Below are 18,481 nucleotides of genomic sequence, written 5' to 3'. Positions count from 1 at the left end.
TTCCCTACATATTCTTTCCTCCCTTTCATGCAGTCTGTCTCTTCTCTTGCTCCAGTAGCTCTTTTTAAGTCTGTGCCATGCATTGATGGTAGGGTTAGTAAACAGAGAGGATATGGGCCATGAAGAGAGGATGGAACAGGTGAAAGAGAAGAAGAAATGGGCTTTGGAATGTGTGGTAACTTGGCCAGAGGCTTGGGAAACATCCAGAAGGAATAAGGAGACAGACTCTGGCTGTTTCCTAAAGAAAAGTCAAATAAACAAATGCAGCTCACCTTAAGTTCAAGTAGCACACAGACATCATACATAGTTAGATATTTGCATAGAATGGGTTTCTGTCTGCTCCATGGGACATTCTAGGCCCTGAGTTTTTGTACACTGATGATGGATTCCTCCCTTTACACTGGATTTCTTGAAGGTCTGGATCTTAATGAAGACTGGGCGAGACAGCTGTGCCCAGTCCTTTAAGGTGGTCTGAGGGTGTTTCCTACAGACTCCCTCACAGAAGGGTATAAAAGATAAAAACATAAGATTTGCCATACTGGGTCATACCAAGGCTCCATCTAGTCCAGTATCCTGTTTCCAACAGTTGCCAATCCAAGTCACAAGTACCTGGCTAGCTAGTACCCAACTATTAAATAGATCCCAAGTTACTAATGCTGGTAACAAGTATTAGCTATTCCTTATTGATTAATAGCAGTTTATGGACTTCTCCTCCAGGAACTTATTCAAACCTTTTTTAAACCCAGCTACACTAACTGCACTAACCACATCCTTTGGCAATGAATTCCAGAGCTTAATTGTGCGTTGAGTGTAAAACAATTTTCTCCGATCTGTTTTAAATGTGCTACTTGCTTATTTCATGCAGTGCCCCCTAGTCCTTCTATTAACTGAAAGAGTAAATACTAGAGATGTGAATCGGAACCGGAATCGGTTCGGATTCCGGTTCCGATTCACATGTGGGTTTTTTTTCATCGGGCCCGATCGCAGTTTTGTTTATCGGCTGTGCCCTTTGCTTCCCCCACCCTTCTGACCCCCCCAAAAACATTTTACAGGTACCTGTTGGTCCAGTGGGGGTCCCGGGAGTGACCTCCCGCTCTTGGGCTGTCAGCTGTCACTAATAAAAATGGCCTTACCATGTGACAGGGTATCCGTGCCACTGGCTGGCCCCTTTCACATGGAGGGAGCACTGGATGGCCAGTGACTTTTTCACACTATGCGGTAAGTACCATAATTGTTGCAATTCCTACCTACAACCAAGGGGGGGGGGGGGGGGAGAGAGAGAGAGAGAGACTAGCTATAGGGCCCTCATACTAGGTAGGTATTTATACCTCTATAGGAGGCCCACCTAGCTACTCGAGGTGAGGTTTAGGTATTAGTGTAGGGGTTAGGGGCCACTTTGACATGCAGAGTGTGACGTACGAACAGAACAGTGCACTCTTGTGAAAATTTGATGACCTTCGGAGTGAGGAAACTCACCCAAAAATGAGATTTGTGCAATGTTCTCTCAACCTAGCTTGATGTTATCCAGGCCCACTTGGCCAGAAATCCCACCCCAAACACCTCCCCTTTTCCTAATTTGCATCGCACCATGCGTTATGGTGCTTTTGCATGCATTAAAGATGCTTTTAGCATGTGAAAATGCCATATAGCACTTTGATAAATAAACCCCTTAAAAAGATGACTACAGAAATTTAAAATAGAATGTAGCTCCTCCTGTGCAGGGGATTGTGGGACAGGAGGGAAGAGTGGGTGTGGCAACAGGGATGGTGTCTGAGGTGGCCTATGAAACATAAGAAGCAAGAGCAGATGGAGGTTCTGCCATCTCTCTTCTATCTTGGAAACCTATCTACCCTCTTAGGATGGCAAGACACTGGTATAAAGTGAAGTCTGGTGTGTCAGTTTGTAGCGGGGAGCATAAGCCAGTGGTGTGGTAGTTGCTGCAAAACAGAACTCACCATGTGGGACCTCTACAACTGTGCAGGGGGAGGAAGGGAGGTAGTACCCAGCTGGAGGATGGTATAACAGACAGGGAAGGTGAGACAATGGGGGAAAAAGGAGGGAGTCATGGTGTGCTAACTGGCCTATAGTGATATGGCATAACCACCTCCTGGAAAGCTGGACGGATTGGTAAATCAGTCAAGGGAGATAAAACTGGCCAAGCTGGTTTCATGGTAGGAAAAATAGTTTGGGCATAGTAGATCCATGGAAGCACAGAGGAACTAGTGAATATGCAAATTTAGGATGATTCAGGAACCACTTGAGGGGGGGGGGGGTGTTGTAAAAATTGTATTGAAACTGCAGTCCTATCTAAAATGTTATTGGTGCAATAATGCATTGTATTGTATTTGGGAACTGTGAGCATTCCCCGCTACCTGTGTTAATTGTTAGGCAGGGAAACCAAGCAAACTGGGTGGGCCCACAAGATCTTAATTGATGACTAAACTATTATAGAGATAATAACATTTTAACTGCTGAAATGTTCTCTATAAAAAGAACTAAATTAGACTCCTCCAAAAAAGCCTATCCTATTCTGTACTCTGTATCCATTAATAACATTAATTCTATTGAAATGCTTTGAATAAAAATATTTAGTAATAAATGATAAGAATATACTGTATAGACCAAGAGTCAAGGAGGACCAGCTGTTAGAGAAAGATGGTCCTATTATCTCTCATTCTGTGCCTATTGGCAAAACACTTTGGAAATTAAAGTCCCGGACTCATAAAAATACAAAGACTTTCTTAATTAGTATTAACATATCACCTTTTTATTGCAGTTTTAACTGAAAATAATATAACCCTTGACATATTGCAGAATCATCTGTTATCGTTCCACTGTACAAGATGGAGACAAGCCTTTAAAAAAATACATACCTATTGCCTGTCATATTAAACAGATTGCTTATGGGACTGGTATTTATTGTAACATCCATTTCAAAGTGCTGTCAAGTAAATGCATAATGACCAGATCAATATTTATGGCTGCATTTTAGCAGAACATAAAAGCACATGCAAAATTTGAAGCTTACTTACTGAAGACTCACTGCTCTGCCCTGCTTTTAAAATAATTGCTTTTTTTCTTAGCCCCTGTATTTTGTGAGCTAGGTAGGCTTTTTCGGAAGCCTAAAAACTTGCTTCTAGGTAAATGGTAATAATTAAAAGGAGGCAGCCAGGTGTCAAAACATTTAACTAAAGAAACAGAGAAAAGAGAAACTTACTGCTGACACAAGTGCCAACTAGCTTTCAGTGGTGCACAAGGTAAATGTTTACAAGAAGTAAACTATAAAATGGTGGGAAGAGCCACTGGAATGGCATTGGATGTCAAAAGATCTGAGCTATACCTATCAGCACTAAACGGATGCGACATTCCTTGCCCCTTCCAGGCAATTCCTTCCTCCCTCCATTTAGAATTTTATTTCATTTAAACAGGGCCAGGGGCGTCTTCTTTACAGCAGTTTAGCAATTTTAATTAAAAAGTACCTGCATTTTAATTTTATCTGAACCTCCCCCCCCCCCCCCTCACTAGCCTGCTTTTAGCTCTCCTCTGCTTCATTAGTAGCTCAACCTTCTGAAATAAAATTCCCATCACTCACCATTCCCAAGCGAGCATTGCTCTCGGCGGGTTTTCACAAATTGGCTGGCAGGATGCAGAGGCATTTTAGTTAAAACGGGAGGGGGAGGGGCAGATGGTGCAGTAAAAGCCTCTCAGCTCAGCTCGAAGTGATCGTTTTTATATTTTTACAATCACCAGATCCCGCTGGGAGAGAAATCAGAAACTGAGAAATCAGAAGAAAGGGGGATAAGAATATGCATGTTCATTTTTGTCATCTGATTTCTTTCGTTATGAGGAAGACTATTCCTCAAGTTAAAAAAAAAAAACGTAAATGTTTTTGCTTTGACTTTACTGCTAGTCCTGATGAGGAGCAAGACTGGAGATCTCCAGTTTTTAAGTCTTTCAGTTCAGCGTGAGGGTTCGGAGCCAAGTGGGGGACCTTGCAGGATGAAGAGCCAGAGGGATCTTGAAGACTTCAGTATCAACTAGACAAACTGGTCAACTAATTGGAAAAAACTGGGTTTTCCCTCTCGCAAGCATGTTTTAAGATTCACCTGCCTACGAGGGTAAAAGCCGCTAAAGCCCTAGCGGAAATACGCGCGGGACATTTACTTGAGCTGCCTCTTAAGATTATGCATACGCGGATTCACGGCAGGGGATATTTTAAATGATGCGAGTGTACGTGTGCTTATGATAAAAAATTGAAGCGTATCTCCGCTGGGGAGCCAATATGCGCGCTTATGGGCGCACGCACATTCCTTTTAAAATTAGCCAGACATGTTTAATCCAGTTTTAAGCATGCAAATCCTTTTACAAATGACTCCCAATGTATGTAAATGCTTTTTCCCTCCCCCCAAGAATGCCTCTTGCTAGTATGGACAAAAGTATATGCAAAATAGGAATTCACTCATACTTTTGCAAGCACAAACCCCTGACTGATTTTCAGAACTGCACTTATACACATAAAACAGTGTTTTCTACATGTAAGTCACTTTGAGATTCAAGCCTTTAGTGCATATTTTAACTATTGTATGCTATGCACTAGGGATGTGAATCGTTTTAGGACGATTAAAATTATCGTCCGATAATTTTAATATCGTCTTAAACCGTTATGGAACACAATACAATAGAGATTCTAACGATTTATCGTTATAAATCGTTAGAATCGTGAGCCGGCACACTAAAACCCCCTAAAACCCACCCCCGACCCTTTAAATTAAATCCCCCCCCCTCCCGAACCCCCCCCCCCAAATGACTTAAATAACCTGCGGGTCCAGCGGCGGTCCGGAACGGCAGCGGTCCGGAACGGGCTCCTGCTACTGAATCTTGTTGTCTTCGGTCGGCGCCATTTTCCAAAATGGCGCCGAAAAATGGCGGCGGCCATATACGAACACGATTGGACGGCAGGAGGTCCTTCCGGACCCCCGCTGGACTTTTGGCAAGTCTTGTGGGGGTCAGGAGGCCCCCCCCCAAGCTGGCCAAAAGTTCCTGGAGGTCCAGCGGGGGTCAGGGAGCAATTTCCCGCCGCGAATCGTTTTCGTACGGAAAATGGCGCCGGCAGAAGATCGACTGCAGGAGGTCGTTCAGCGAGGGTTCCGGCGCCTCGCTGAACGACCTCCTGCAGTCGATCTCCTGCCGGCGCCATTTTCCGTACGAAAACGATTCGCGGCGGGAAATCGCTCCCTGACCCCCGCTGGACCTCCAGGAACTTTTGGCCAGCTTGGGGGGGGCCTCCTGACCCCCACAAGACTTGCCAAAAGTCCAGCGGGGGTCCGGAAGGACCTCCTGCCGTCCAATCGTGTTCGTCTATGGCCGCCGCCATTTTTCGGCGCCATTTTGGAAAATGGCGCCGGCCGAAGACAACAAGATTCAGTAGCAGGAGCCCGTTCCGGACCGCTGCCGTTCCGGACCGCCGCTGGACCCGCAGGTTATTTAAGTCATTTGGGGGGGGGGGTTCGGGAGGGTGGGGGATTTAATTTAAAGGGTCGGGGGTGGGTTTTAGGGGGTTTTAATGTGCCGGTTTTGCGATTTTACGTTTTTTTCGATTTTTTACGATTTTTCACGATATTTTACCCCCCCAAACGGCAACAATACGATTCCCTCCCCCTCCCAGCCGAAATCGATCGTTAAGACGATCGAGAACACGATTCACATCTCTACTATGCACCTCTTTATAGGTTGTAAAGTAAAATTTTAACATGGTAGTTAAAAAAGACATCAATGATTTATACTGTGGTCTTTTTCTAATACCACCACAGGATCTGGATACTTACCTTTTTAATAAATGAGAAAAAGCTAAATACCATCCTATGCAGAAGGGGGATAAAATAAGCTAGAACAAACTGTTCTGGCAATTTTACTAAACTGGAAGTTCATCACCTGCTGCTGATAACCTACATACGGACACAGACTTGACAGACAAAATACTTCCAAATATTCTCTCAGAATATGACGGTAACTTTGAAACAGCCGCTTGTGTGCACATGTACATGTGTATGCTGGCTCGCACCAAAGGACGTGGCCATACTATAACATACGCGCATATATGCGTGTATTGTATAAAATAGGTTGCACACATATACGTTTATATGGATACACGCATGTGCACACAAATGCCATCTTAACGTGTAAGTGGGGAGATTTTAGTGGACATGCACACTGACGCAATTACCAGTTTTGTTCCCAGTTGGCCAGGTAAAGGATAGGACTTCTTAACCCCCCCTTGTTAATTAGGCTCACTTTTACCCTATTAGCTCCTACCCTTAAAACCCCATTGACTAGGCTAGGTTTTTCTGTTTTAGGATTTACACGCCATCCATAGCAGAAGTAAAGTTACACAGTAGGGGATCCTGGCGCGCTCTTGTGCATGTTAAGTATTTAAGCACTGGTTTCATTCATAAATTCTGCAATGCCCATGTCCCGAACAGACCCTAATCATGCCCCCATGCATTTCTCAGGAAAACTTTTTGTGCATCTACTGGGAGATATGTGCATACATGGGCGCCTTTTAAAATCTGCGTGGCTCGCTGCCGGGCCGACTTCTGCGCAGATCTCCTGGCTTTGGTTTGCACCGCGCTTTTAAAATTCACACCTTTGTGTATTGCTTTAAAAAGTAATTATAGATTGAAATCTGCAGTGTACTAACAATATGGATTTGCATCCCTATGCAATACCAAACAAAGGGGGGAAAAAACTCACCTTTGCACTGTAAATGCTGCAGAATAATATTATAACACCAGATTTTAAAATAATATACCTCATTTTACATGCACAAGTATACACTACTGAAATATCAATCAAATCTAATTTGACATAGCTGCCCTTAAAAGTGCAAAGTCAGTCAGATTAACAGGATAAATAAAGAGCAAAGCAGAGCTGAAGCAATTTGTGCTCTGTGCATTTGATTGGTTTCTGGACATTATTATGAAGTAATTGAGGGTACTCAGCCATTCATAAAAATGAAATGCTTTAGCATTTCCAGCACTCTAATTTCAAACAGCCTTGTGCAATCGAGTTGTTCAGGTGTAATGTTCCTTTTCGTTCTCATCTGATATATAAAGATTTTATATTGTTTTGTGCTGGATTACTTAAAATACCGGTAATAGCTAAGTCTATTAGCAGATGTATGTAATTGAATCAAAGGTATATTACTTGAACATCTCAACCTTGCTTCTTAGTCACATGCCCTAAAAACACTAACCATAATTAAATTATATTCAGCTAACAAAAGCCCAATAAAATTATGTTTGGGATCTATTTACTATGCTGAATGCATATTATATGCTAAATTTTATGATACTAGAGGGCCACTGTATTAAACTGGGCTAACATTGTCCTTTAAAACATCTGTTGCTATCTGTTAATAAAATGCAAATGTAGTGTATTTTAACACAAGCATTAATGTATGTGGACTAAAGGACAAGCAATGATGTAGGCATTAATGCTAAAATATAACTACTGCTATGATTGGTATGTGTGTGGACCCTTGGCCCGAGTTGACACAGCCTGTGGGGAGGAGACACACAGGTCCTGACAGTCAGGAGGCAAGGTATTAGAGTGGAGGGATACTCTGTGCAGAGTCGTGGGGAGAACCCCAGAGACCAGGAGATGATCCCTGTATGGTGGCAGACTGTAGACAGCACTTGGAGAGTCAGGTGAGAGAGGGCGCCAGGCAGACCATGGGGCGGTAGACGCCCAAACAGCCGAGCAGGTGATACTCCGATAGGACAGCCCCGAAGGGCGGCGCTCCAGCGTAGTGGGCATAGACAGGAGAGCGCAGGCGAACCCACAGGGCCAGGGGCCCGAGCCCAAGTCCAGCAGCTCTCATAGACAGGTACCTGGAGATCGGAGGGTAGCTGGCTGAGCAGAAGAGAAGCAGACCCGAGGAGTGGGAAAGCTCAGGGCGATCAGAGATAGGTGGGCACGGCCTGAGGAGCGGGAAGTGCAAACAGTCAGGAGGCCCCCCCAAGCTGTCCAAAAGTCCCTGGGGGTCCAGCGGGGGTCCGGGAGCGATCTCCTATACTCGTGACGTCGGGGGACAGGAACCAAAATGGCGCGGGCGCTACCTTTGCCCTGTCATATGACAGGGCAAAGGTAGCGCTGGCGCCATTTCTATCAACGCACCCGTAGCCCGAGAGTGGAACATCACACCGGGACCCCCCCACTGGACCCCAGGTAATTTAAGACATTTTGGGGGGGTTCGGGAGGGTGGGGGATTTATTTTAAAGGGTCGGGGTGGGTTTTAGGGTTGTTTTAGTGTGCCAGTTTTCCCGCCCTCCCCCTTCCCCCGATTTACGATTTTTGACGATAAATCGGGGGAATTCCTATTATATATTGCCTCTAATGATTTTTGACGATTTAAAATATATCGGACGATATTTTAAATCGTCAAAAAACGATTCACATCCCTACAGTGCTTATCCATTGTTTAAGCAGCATGGAATCTATTAAACTTAGGAATCCTGCTAGGAACTTGTAACCTGGATTGGCCACTGTTGGAAACAGGATGCTGGCTTGATGGCCTTTTGGTCTGACCCAACATGGCAAAACTTATGTTCTTATGTTCTGAATTTACAGAAGCTCTGTTTTACTTTGGTTTGTTCATTTATGCCCATTGCTTTCTCACAGCTGTTTTTATAGGTCTGGTTCTATGAGTACAAGAAAGTTTACTTACCGTAAATGGTGTTTTCGTAAATAGTAAGCTCAATTAGTCATTGCATGTGGGTGACATCATCCAGTGGCACCAAACAGACTTGTCTCTCTAAACTGTAAAGCTTTGTGCTCTACTGAACATGCATGGGAGTTCCCCATGCATTTATTGCCTTGTGAGCCTCCTCAATCTATACAACATCTAGAAGTTCATAGGTAATCTATTCGCCAGGGAGGTGGGTGCATATTCCATGGCTAATTCATTCTGCTATCTATGGAAAACACCATTTACGGTAAGCAGACTTGCTTTCTTCTATCGATAAGCAGGCTGAATTTGCCATTACATGTGGGAAGTCCTAGGCTGAGGGTTGCAGCAGAGCATTACTTCTACAGGCAACCTGGACCCCACCATGGAAAACAAACTACAGAGACAGAGAACTGGGCAAAACTGCCTGATCAAAACCTCAGTGAGCTCTTGATTGACTGTCCAGACAGTAGTGGGAAATGAACACGTGTACTGAAGACCACATGGCACGTGGGCAATGGAGATTAGGGATGTGAATTATTTTTTGACGATTTAAAATATCGTCCGATATTTTTTAAATCGTCAATAATCATTAAAGAGTGCGATACAATAGAAATTCCCCTGATTTATCGTGAAAAAATCGTTAATCGGGTTAGTGTCCACTAACGGGAGTTATTTGGGGGGAGGGCGGGAAAACTGGCACACCAAAACAACCCCTAAACCCACCCTGACCCTTTAAAACTAATCCCTTGCCTTCCCCCACCCTCCCAAACCCCCCCCCAAAACCTTTTACATTTACCTGGTGGTCCAGTGGAAGCCCCGGGACCGATCTCCCTCTCTCGGGCCGTCGGCTGCCACTAATAAAAATGGCGCCGATGGCCCGATAAAAAAAAAACCCACCCCGACCCTTTAAAACTGACCCCTTAGCTTCCCCACCCTCCCAAACCCCCCCAAATCTTTTTACAAATACCTGGTGATCTAGCGGAAGTCCCAGGAGCGATCTCCCGGTCTCGGGCTTTCGGCTGCGTTAATAAAAATGGCACAGATGGCCCTTTGCCCTTACCATGTGACAGGGTATCCGTGCCATTGGCCGGCCCCTGTCACATGGTAGGAGCACTGGATGGCCGGCGCCATTTTTAAAGATGGCGCCGGCCATCCAGTGCTTTGAAATACCTTGCGTCACCCACTGCAATGAGACAGGCTTTAGATGCTTTGGCGCACTTTGTGCTGGGTGCATCAATGTCAGTGTTTTGACACACTCTGCTCTGGGTGTGTAGGTGCATCCTCTGTCTGTAGAGGGCCATTCCTTGACACAGACTGCGCGGTCCTCTTCAGAGTGCTTGATTTATATGGCCCCTCTTGACACTGCTCATCTCCACAGGACCTTTTAGAATGTTTGGAGGAAGAACTATAGGAGGATGATTTGCTGGGACTTCTGGCCTGATGCAAACTCAGTCCAGTAACATTGAGCCCACAGGGACATGTGCCTCACAGTCTGGGTAATTTGGTTGGTCATGGTTTGGATCCAAGTACCTGTAGCACAAAGATTTACAATTTAGAGAGACAAGTCTATTCGATGTCACTGAAGTAGATGACATCACCCACATGTAATGACTAATTCAGTCTGCTAATCAATGGAAAAAAGAAGCTGTATTTTGTTCTCAAAGACGTAGAATTTTAGGTCCATAGACATAATCAACTGAGCTAGTGGCTTGTGGTAAGTATTGAATAGAATAGTTAACAGAATAGAATCTAATGGTACCCTGCAAATTTCGGCACAAGATGGGGGTGAGGAGCCAGTAAACTGTATGGACTGTTGTCTATCTGATAGACAAGACCTGAACCAAACTAATATGATGTCTGCCAGCCATGAGAGCACAATAGTGTGGTCAAAATGTCAAATCCTGCAAAGAAATCAAGCAACACCATCATCAAGGTAAAATCTCTGTCATGGTTTATACAGAGGTCATGTAGAAGGGAGATGAACACTGTTTCTATTCAATAACCAGATCTGAAAGCAGATTGACAGATTGACAGGATCCCAACCAGTTTCTCTCATCCCGCCAGTACTGAGTTGAGAACATACCACCTGTTCCACGAATTTGTCCAGGAATATGATGCTTGATACTGTGTTGGTAGCTTTCCAGCTTGCAAGAGTAATGTCTTATTTTATTAGGGATCAATAAACAAATCTCAAACCCCTCTTGGAAAATTTTTTTTTACCCTTTCATCAGGGAATTCGTCCTCGTTAAATCCTCTGTCGGTGAGTGTTGAAATCTTGCCTGGTAAATTTAATATGCTGTCTTCAATCTGAGTCAAAAACGACTCTGCCAGATTCTGGCACAGTCTCAGAATCTGGCATGTGATCCTTGCCCATCCAGATTCTGGCAAAGTCTCAGAATCTGGCAGAGTCGTTTTTGACTCGGATTGAAGACCTCATATTAAATTTACCAGGCAAGATTTCAACACTCACCGACAGAGGATTTAACGAGGACGAATTCCCTGATGAAAGATCCCTGGATGGACTTGAAACGTGGCTACGTCAGTCATTGGTTTATAATATCAGATTAGTCGGGATGTTGATTGAGCTTGTGTTGAAGCCTTTTTTCACAATTTGCAATGCCTGAGAGGTCGATATAGCTTGCCTAAGTACCATAAGCGTTTGTGTTACATTAAATAATACCGGGACCTTGACATCAATTGCTTAAGTTCTTAATAACATGGAATTTACAGACAAGCAAAAAAATTTTTAAAATGAATGATTGGTTCACTTGGTGTTTTCACACGAGACGTTCAAAAAAAAGTATGGATGGAGGAGGTCCGTTTATGATTATAATATAACTGTATCGCCCGGTGGGGTTCATGATACTAATATATGAAACATTCCTCTTCTCATCAAAACAATTTTTTGGGGATTACAAAAAAAGTTTTTTTCAATGCCAGCTTAAATGCTTCACCCAATATTGGGGTAATTAATATAATATAAATTGGGTAAAAAATAATTTTCCAAGAGGGGTTTGAGATTTGTTTATTGATTCATTGTATAAATCCCTCATAATCTATTGGGTGCCATTTAAAGATTTGTTATTTTATTAGGGGACATACCATGGCCTTTTTCAGTGCTATTGGCAGCAAGCCTTCTGAGCAAGAGGAGCTTACAATTTTTGTGGTCCATCCTACAAGGTCCCTTCTTGCCAGCTTCACTAGTTTGGATGGGCAAGGATCACGTGAGCAGGATGTTGGTTGTAATCCCCCTAAAATCTTTCAGATGCCTTTTCCTGTTACTGGAATAAATGATTTCCACATTTCTGGGCTTGGATATGAGGGCGTGAAGGGGTGACCTGGGTTGGCAGAGAAAGAGGCAAAGTCATTGCAGGTCAGTTTTAACTGGGCAGTCAGAGTCTATTGTGGGGTAAGGGGAATTGTAGCAATGTGTTCACTGTTTCAGATAGCCATTTGGATGAGCTTGGGAACTGTTTGAGAGAAATACTGTTTCTGGATAATGTTAGGCTTGCTTATAAGTTGTCAAATGTGACCTACAATGTGGCTTGTCTTCTTCCTAGGCAGATCTGCTCCATTTTCTTTCCAGTTGTGCCCTGAACATTTCAGGGTACCTGGTTCTGAGGTGTTCCATGGTGAGTGTTTGAGCGTGAGGCATTTTTTTTTACATTTTACAAATTAAAAGACAGTGAATTTTAGTGCATACTATTACCAGAATGCCAAAAAGATTTAATACATAAAAAAAGAGTATTTAGCCTACAAAAATCCCCTACTTTCAGTCTTGATGTGTGTACTGCTGAAATGTTTATTAAGTGCTGATGAGGAATAATTAAGACAAGAAAAATGCTGACTCAAAGACTGTTGGGCTGTTATGGAATTAAAGTGGTTGCAAAATGATGATAATGGCTTCTAGTCTATCACTGATTCTTCTACAGTCTATTTGCAGCATGGATAATGTCAGGTCATAATGAGGCATAGATCTGCAAAGCTGTTCTCAGCATTTCTGTCGGATGTTTCTGCATCATTAGCTAAGTGCTCCATATTGAATCTCTTTAAATAAACAACCCTTTTCCCAAATACACTCAGCCTCCACCAAGAGTTTTCTAAATTTCTGAGACCTTCAATGATTCTCAGAAAAAAAACAACTCGATTGTTTAATGTATCAAATATCTATTAAGCTCTTCTCCTGCTATTCAAAAAAAATGTCTTCAATATTCCAACCTGATTATTTCTACATGTTAAGGAAACTTATTCCTCACCTCCAATCACACCATACTTAAGCACTGATGACTGGATCTATGCATAAGCTAGCAACCAATACTGTAAAGGGCATACAGTAAAGTCCTCTATTTAACCTCTCAACTATGCTACCTTAGCTGTACCTTCATTCCAAGGCAGTGTTTCTCAAGCTGATCTTGGAGAAACCCCTAGCCAGTCTGGTTTTCAGGACAGCATCAATGAATATGAAGATGATAGATTTGCATATATTGAAAATAATGCCTGCAAATGTATCTCATGCATATTAATTGTGGCTATCCTGAGAACCAGATTTGATTTAGGAGGTACTCTAGGACTGACTTGCCTGGTGATGCGTTGAAAATCTCTTTCCATTACTCATCAAGTTAATGTGTTCCCTTCGGAAAAAGAAAATGTAAAACTGATGGCACTGTTCTGCCTTAAAATGCTTATATTTTTCATAAAAGAGCTAGACTTATAGTGACAATTCAGAGTTTTTCAAATTTCAACAACTGCCATCTCATTTTGGCTCTTGATTTTTAAGCTGGGAGAACCTACATTCTCTGTAGAGAATTGAGATGAATGACTAGTCCAAGCTTTCAGGCAGCGTGTTGGTATTACTAGGGTGGGAGGAGAGGGCTGAGCGGTTGTGACACATGATACTTGTCCAGTGGCTACATTAACACACACCATGAAGAAGCTACTTTGCACTTCTATATATACATCAACACAGAATATCAGAGTTTGCAGTTTCAAGATTATCATTTTTATCTGTAAATTTATACCATATAAGCCAACAACTACAAAAATGCTTGGAACAGACACATTAAATCTGCAAAGCAATGGCTAGCATATCTGACTTTAGAACAACAGATTTTTAATTCGACCACCCAGATGTAAAATAACAAACAATTGTTTCAGTAGAATCTAAATGAGACATCTGATTTCTGCTTATTTTTTTTTTTTATCACTTTTCTATTTTATTCATGATTAGTACCATATAAAGGATTATCTTTACTCATTCCTCATTTTCAGATAAAAGCTTCTTAAAATGTGTTAATTGTTCAGCCTTCAATTTTTTAAGTATCATAAAAGTGACACAGTTTTCTCACAGCTGCCAAGCAGCAGGGCTTCCATTACCAAGTCCCTGAAATACAATTTAATTTTTAAGACACTTAATTAGAACTCCAGGGGTCCTATAAGATGCTCACTTTAGTCACAACTACCACATGATTTAGTTGGACTGAACTCTTGAGTGAAGAGACTAAGTATTTGCAAAATGACTGCTAAGCAGAGATGCTGGGCAACATTTCAATGTTTATCAAGCTAACACATTATGTTATATTAGGATTATCAGAATAACAACAGAAACAGGAAAAAATAAAACTATACATACACACTTCAAACTGTTCCCAAAACGCAGGCTGGTGTGGCATAGGAGCTATCATACACTTTTGTTACTTGTCTCATATTCTTTTCCCCCCCCCCATAGACACAGATGGGCATAAAAGTCTTAGTAGATCAGGTCTTGAAGTAGAAATGTCTCTACTTTCCTGATTACATTAAGCATGCATGTATATCATACTATATTTATTCTATTATATACATTTTCTGTAAGTTAATTATTAAACTTTAATACAGAAGTCATGGTATTTCAATTTCAAATTCCAGAACTGCATGAACCAAATGGATGAATCTTTATACGTGATCATGCCATTACTATAGAAGCTATAAAGTACAGAGGATGTCATGCATCTACACATGTAACACCTGACAGATTTCACTATATGGTGCTATACCTTTTTATTGGGGAAATTTCCAATAATAGAAGGTCTAAGTAGGGATGAGTTAAGATAGTGAGTGATAGGATGATTTTTCCCCAAAGGGGATGGGTTTGGAGGTGGCATATAATATGGCTCAATGAGTCATAAGGAGGAGTTTGAGTCTGTTTCCAAAGTATTAGAACCTGATTCTGGTCCTGAGGAGTTCAGGGCGAGTGTATCTGGAGATATTCTGATCTGGGGAGAGTGAAGTTTGGCTTTCTCTGGTACGTGCTAAAGGCTAACTGGGAAGAGTAGAACTCCTAATCCAGGAGAATTCTATTCTTTCCAGGGAAGTCTGAAGTATGTGTAAGAGGAGAAGATATTTTCTTTTCTTCAGGTCTTAGTGGGGATCAGAAAAGGAAAAGTCTTAAGTAATATGAGAAAAATAACTATTTTTTGAACTGTTGAACTGTCTCAGAAGCTTCTTGCCTTTCTGCTGAACTTATAAAATTAATATTTAATAAATTATTTTCTTGTTTGGAACACCAAAGTTTTGAATGGACTAAATCTTTGGTGAATCCTAGGGCTTCATAGGTAATCCTGCTTCCCAAAGCATGAATCTGTGCCTGGTTTCCAGAGGCAGCACCAAGTGGGTCAGTGCTCTACAGCCTTTGAAGTATGACCCCCTTTGCCAAGGATTTATTATCGAATATATATGTCAGCTATTTAAACATAGCTACTGATGATTGGTGACACTGAATATAAGAATATCATATTGGTTTATGGTGGAAATTGAGCCTAGAAGGCTCATGGAAAATTGACACTCTTAAATCACCAGTGCTGAACATAAGGGGCTAAAATGCTGATAAATGTCAAAAGACAACAGAAACTTACCGTTAACATATCATCACATTTCATATCTGGTGATGCTCCATCTTCACTTTTGTTGTAGAACTTCCGAAAAAAATTGAAAGCTACTACTGTGTATAGATACACCACAACAGCCAGCAATCCAACAGTTAGCACCAGCTAAAAAAAAAGGAATATAATCTTATTGTATTTTTTTCCTAATTACAAATACTGCAGTTATTTTTCAGGATTATTAATACAGCATTTATTAAAACAGTGCAAGCTTCTAAGGAGTGTCTTTTACCACTTTTTCTGTAATTTTAAAGACTGGTAAAAATTGTTCATCTCTAGTAATGGCCAATCTCCAACAAAAATGTATTCACTCAATTTTAAGATGCTAGAGTTTGGAAAACTGTCCTGGAATATGCATGTAATTCAACTTTTTAAATCTTTATTCATACAATTTTCACAAGGCATACAAATAACAAGGATGAGACCATCAAACATTGTATACTTCCACTGTTCATAGTTTGTCCAACAATATTATAAAACTAACAAAAGAGACACTATCAGTGCAGAAAGATGAAAAAGAAGAAAGGAGAATACAAAAAACTGATTTAATGCAGGGAAGAGCTGTAATATTGATGAAAAGTCCCTCACAGAGCATTGTATTTGAATTGTTCATTTTTCAATGCATAACAGAGATACTCTATATCAGCAATGTTTCATGCTTGGACTCGCCAATGATCAAGACAGGGATGCCTCTTCCAAAACGTTACAATAGTTCAACGTGCAGTCAGCAAGAGCTGGCCGACCAATTTCCTGTATTTATGGGGAACCAAAGATCCATCCCAATTCCCCAGCAGACCCATTAATGGTGTAAACGAAAAGAGGGAGGTCTAAAATATCTACAATTTCCCGAGTCACCCTCTTCCAAAACTGCCTAACCCCAGGACAATACCACCACATATGAATGTATATACTTAGTGCACCACACTTCCTCCAGCACATACGGTCTGCTCCGGGGAAAAACCTAGAGTAAAAAATGGGAGTGTGATATGTTCCATGTAGCAAATGGATCATTAGTTCAGTATGTCTCATGCACAGGGAGCTACAATGTGCCGCTGTTCATATGTTTCCACATTTTAGCGTCCATTGTAGGAGGGACGAAGTAACAGACCCGCATTTTCCTAAAAGAATCCCCCAGTAAATGGCAGTTATACCTTTTGCTGATGTCTCCGGTTCCCCGAGAAAATGTTCCATTCCATTCAGTGGGCTAAGTGGCATAGCCAGGTCTACAATATTGGACAGAACCTGCCTCATTTGCAAATACTGGGCCGGATTTTAAAACATACGCGTGCGGGGTACATTTGTGCGCGCTATCCGGCGTGCACAAATGTACGCCCGATTTTATAACATGCTCGCGCAGCCGCGAGCATGTTATAAAATCAGGGGTCGGTGTGAACAAGGGGGTGTACACTAGTGCACCTTGCGCAAGCCGAGCCCTCGGGGAGACCAGCTGGCTTTCCCCGTTCCCTCCGAGGCCTCTCCGAAATTGGAGCAGCCTCAGAGGGAACTTTCCTTCCCCCCCTTCCCCTACCTGTCCTGCCCCCCAGTCTGAAAAAAGAAAACCCCGGTACCTTTATTTCAGAAGTTACACCTGCCATTGCTGGCGCGTGATCCCCCGGCCCAGTGGCAGTGGAGAGGCCTCCGGCACCGGCCCGCCCCTGGACCGCCCATTTTTTGAAGCCCCGAGACTTACACACTTTGGGGTAGATTTTATAAATCTATGCCCGCGCGAACAAAAGTACGTGGGATTTTATAAGATGTGTGTAGCCGCGCATATCTTATAAAATCCAGGGTCGGCGCGCACAAGGGGGTGCACATTTGTGCACCTTGCGCGCACCGAGCCCTGCGCGCGCTGCCCGTTCCCTCCAAGGCCGCTCCAAAATCGGAGCGGCCTCGGAGGGAACTTTCCTTCCACCCCTTTGCACCCTGCCCTCCCTTCCCCTACCTAACCGACCGCCCCGCCCTATCTAAACCACTCTACCTGTGTTTTAAAAGTTACGCCTGCCAGAAGCAGGTATAACTCTCGTGCGCCAGCGGGCTGCTGGTGAGTGATTCCCCGGCCTGGGACCCATTTCGGAGGCCTCGGCCACGCCCCTGAAATGCCCCCAGGCCAGCACCACGCCCCCAACACACCCCCGGAACGCCCCGAATGTCGCGTCGTCCTTGACACGCCCTCGACACGCCCCCCTAGCGAAGCCCCAGGACTTACTTGTGTCCCGGGGCTTGCGTGCGTCGCCGAGCCTATGCAAAATAGGCTCAGCGCGTGCAGGGGGAGGTTTAAAAGGTTTATGCGCATAACTTATGCGCGTAACCCTTTTAAAATCCGGCCCTTTATGCGTGCCACCGGGCCTTTTGAAAATAGACCCCGCGAGCATAAATCCAGCTGGATTTACAAGCGTAGGCTTTTAAAATCTGCCCCACTGTGTGCTTGAATGCTCTGGAAGATCAAACTCCTCAGAAAGCGAATTAAAGATATGAAACGCCCCATCCTCCCACAATTGAGCCAAAAAAAAAAGACCACAATCCTTCCACACCTGCAAAATCAGAGAAAAAGTGAAGCCAGATAAAAGAACATTGCTGTATATGAGGGATCAATGTTGTAGAGTGTCCCTGGCATTCCCCATAAAATCTGCCACCTGACTCCACACCTGAAGAGTATGCACCAAAACAGGACTATTTCTAGTGACCAGATGCCAAATACATGATTCAGGAGGAACAAAGGACAACATAGAAAGCTCATATATTTCCATTTGATATCATTCCATTGCAACAAGAAATATCAATGTGACCAGACCTTGCTTTAAGACATACTAAGGGGTGGATTTTAAAAGAAAGCGCG

General features: G+C 42.9%; 1 protein-coding gene across 1 annotated transcript in view; it reads right to left on the bottom strand.

Moving 5' to 3' along the window:
* Nucleotides 1–18,481, bottom strand: part of RYR2 (ryanodine receptor 2) — a 1,771,220-nt gene that overhangs the window by 76,324 nt on the left and 1,676,415 nt on the right. Inside the window, 1 exon segment of the mRNA XM_029593907.1 lies at nucleotides 15,619–15,753. Coding sequence (XP_029449767.1) covers nucleotides 15,619–15,753 — 135 coding nt within the window.

This window comes from Rhinatrema bivittatum, chromosome 3, assembly GCF_901001135.1.
Source record: "Rhinatrema bivittatum chromosome 3, aRhiBiv1.1, whole genome shotgun sequence".
Lineage (NCBI taxonomy): Eukaryota > Metazoa > Chordata > Amphibia > Gymnophiona > Rhinatrematidae > Rhinatrema > Rhinatrema bivittatum.
This window is presented reverse-complemented; position numbering and strand designations above follow the sequence as displayed.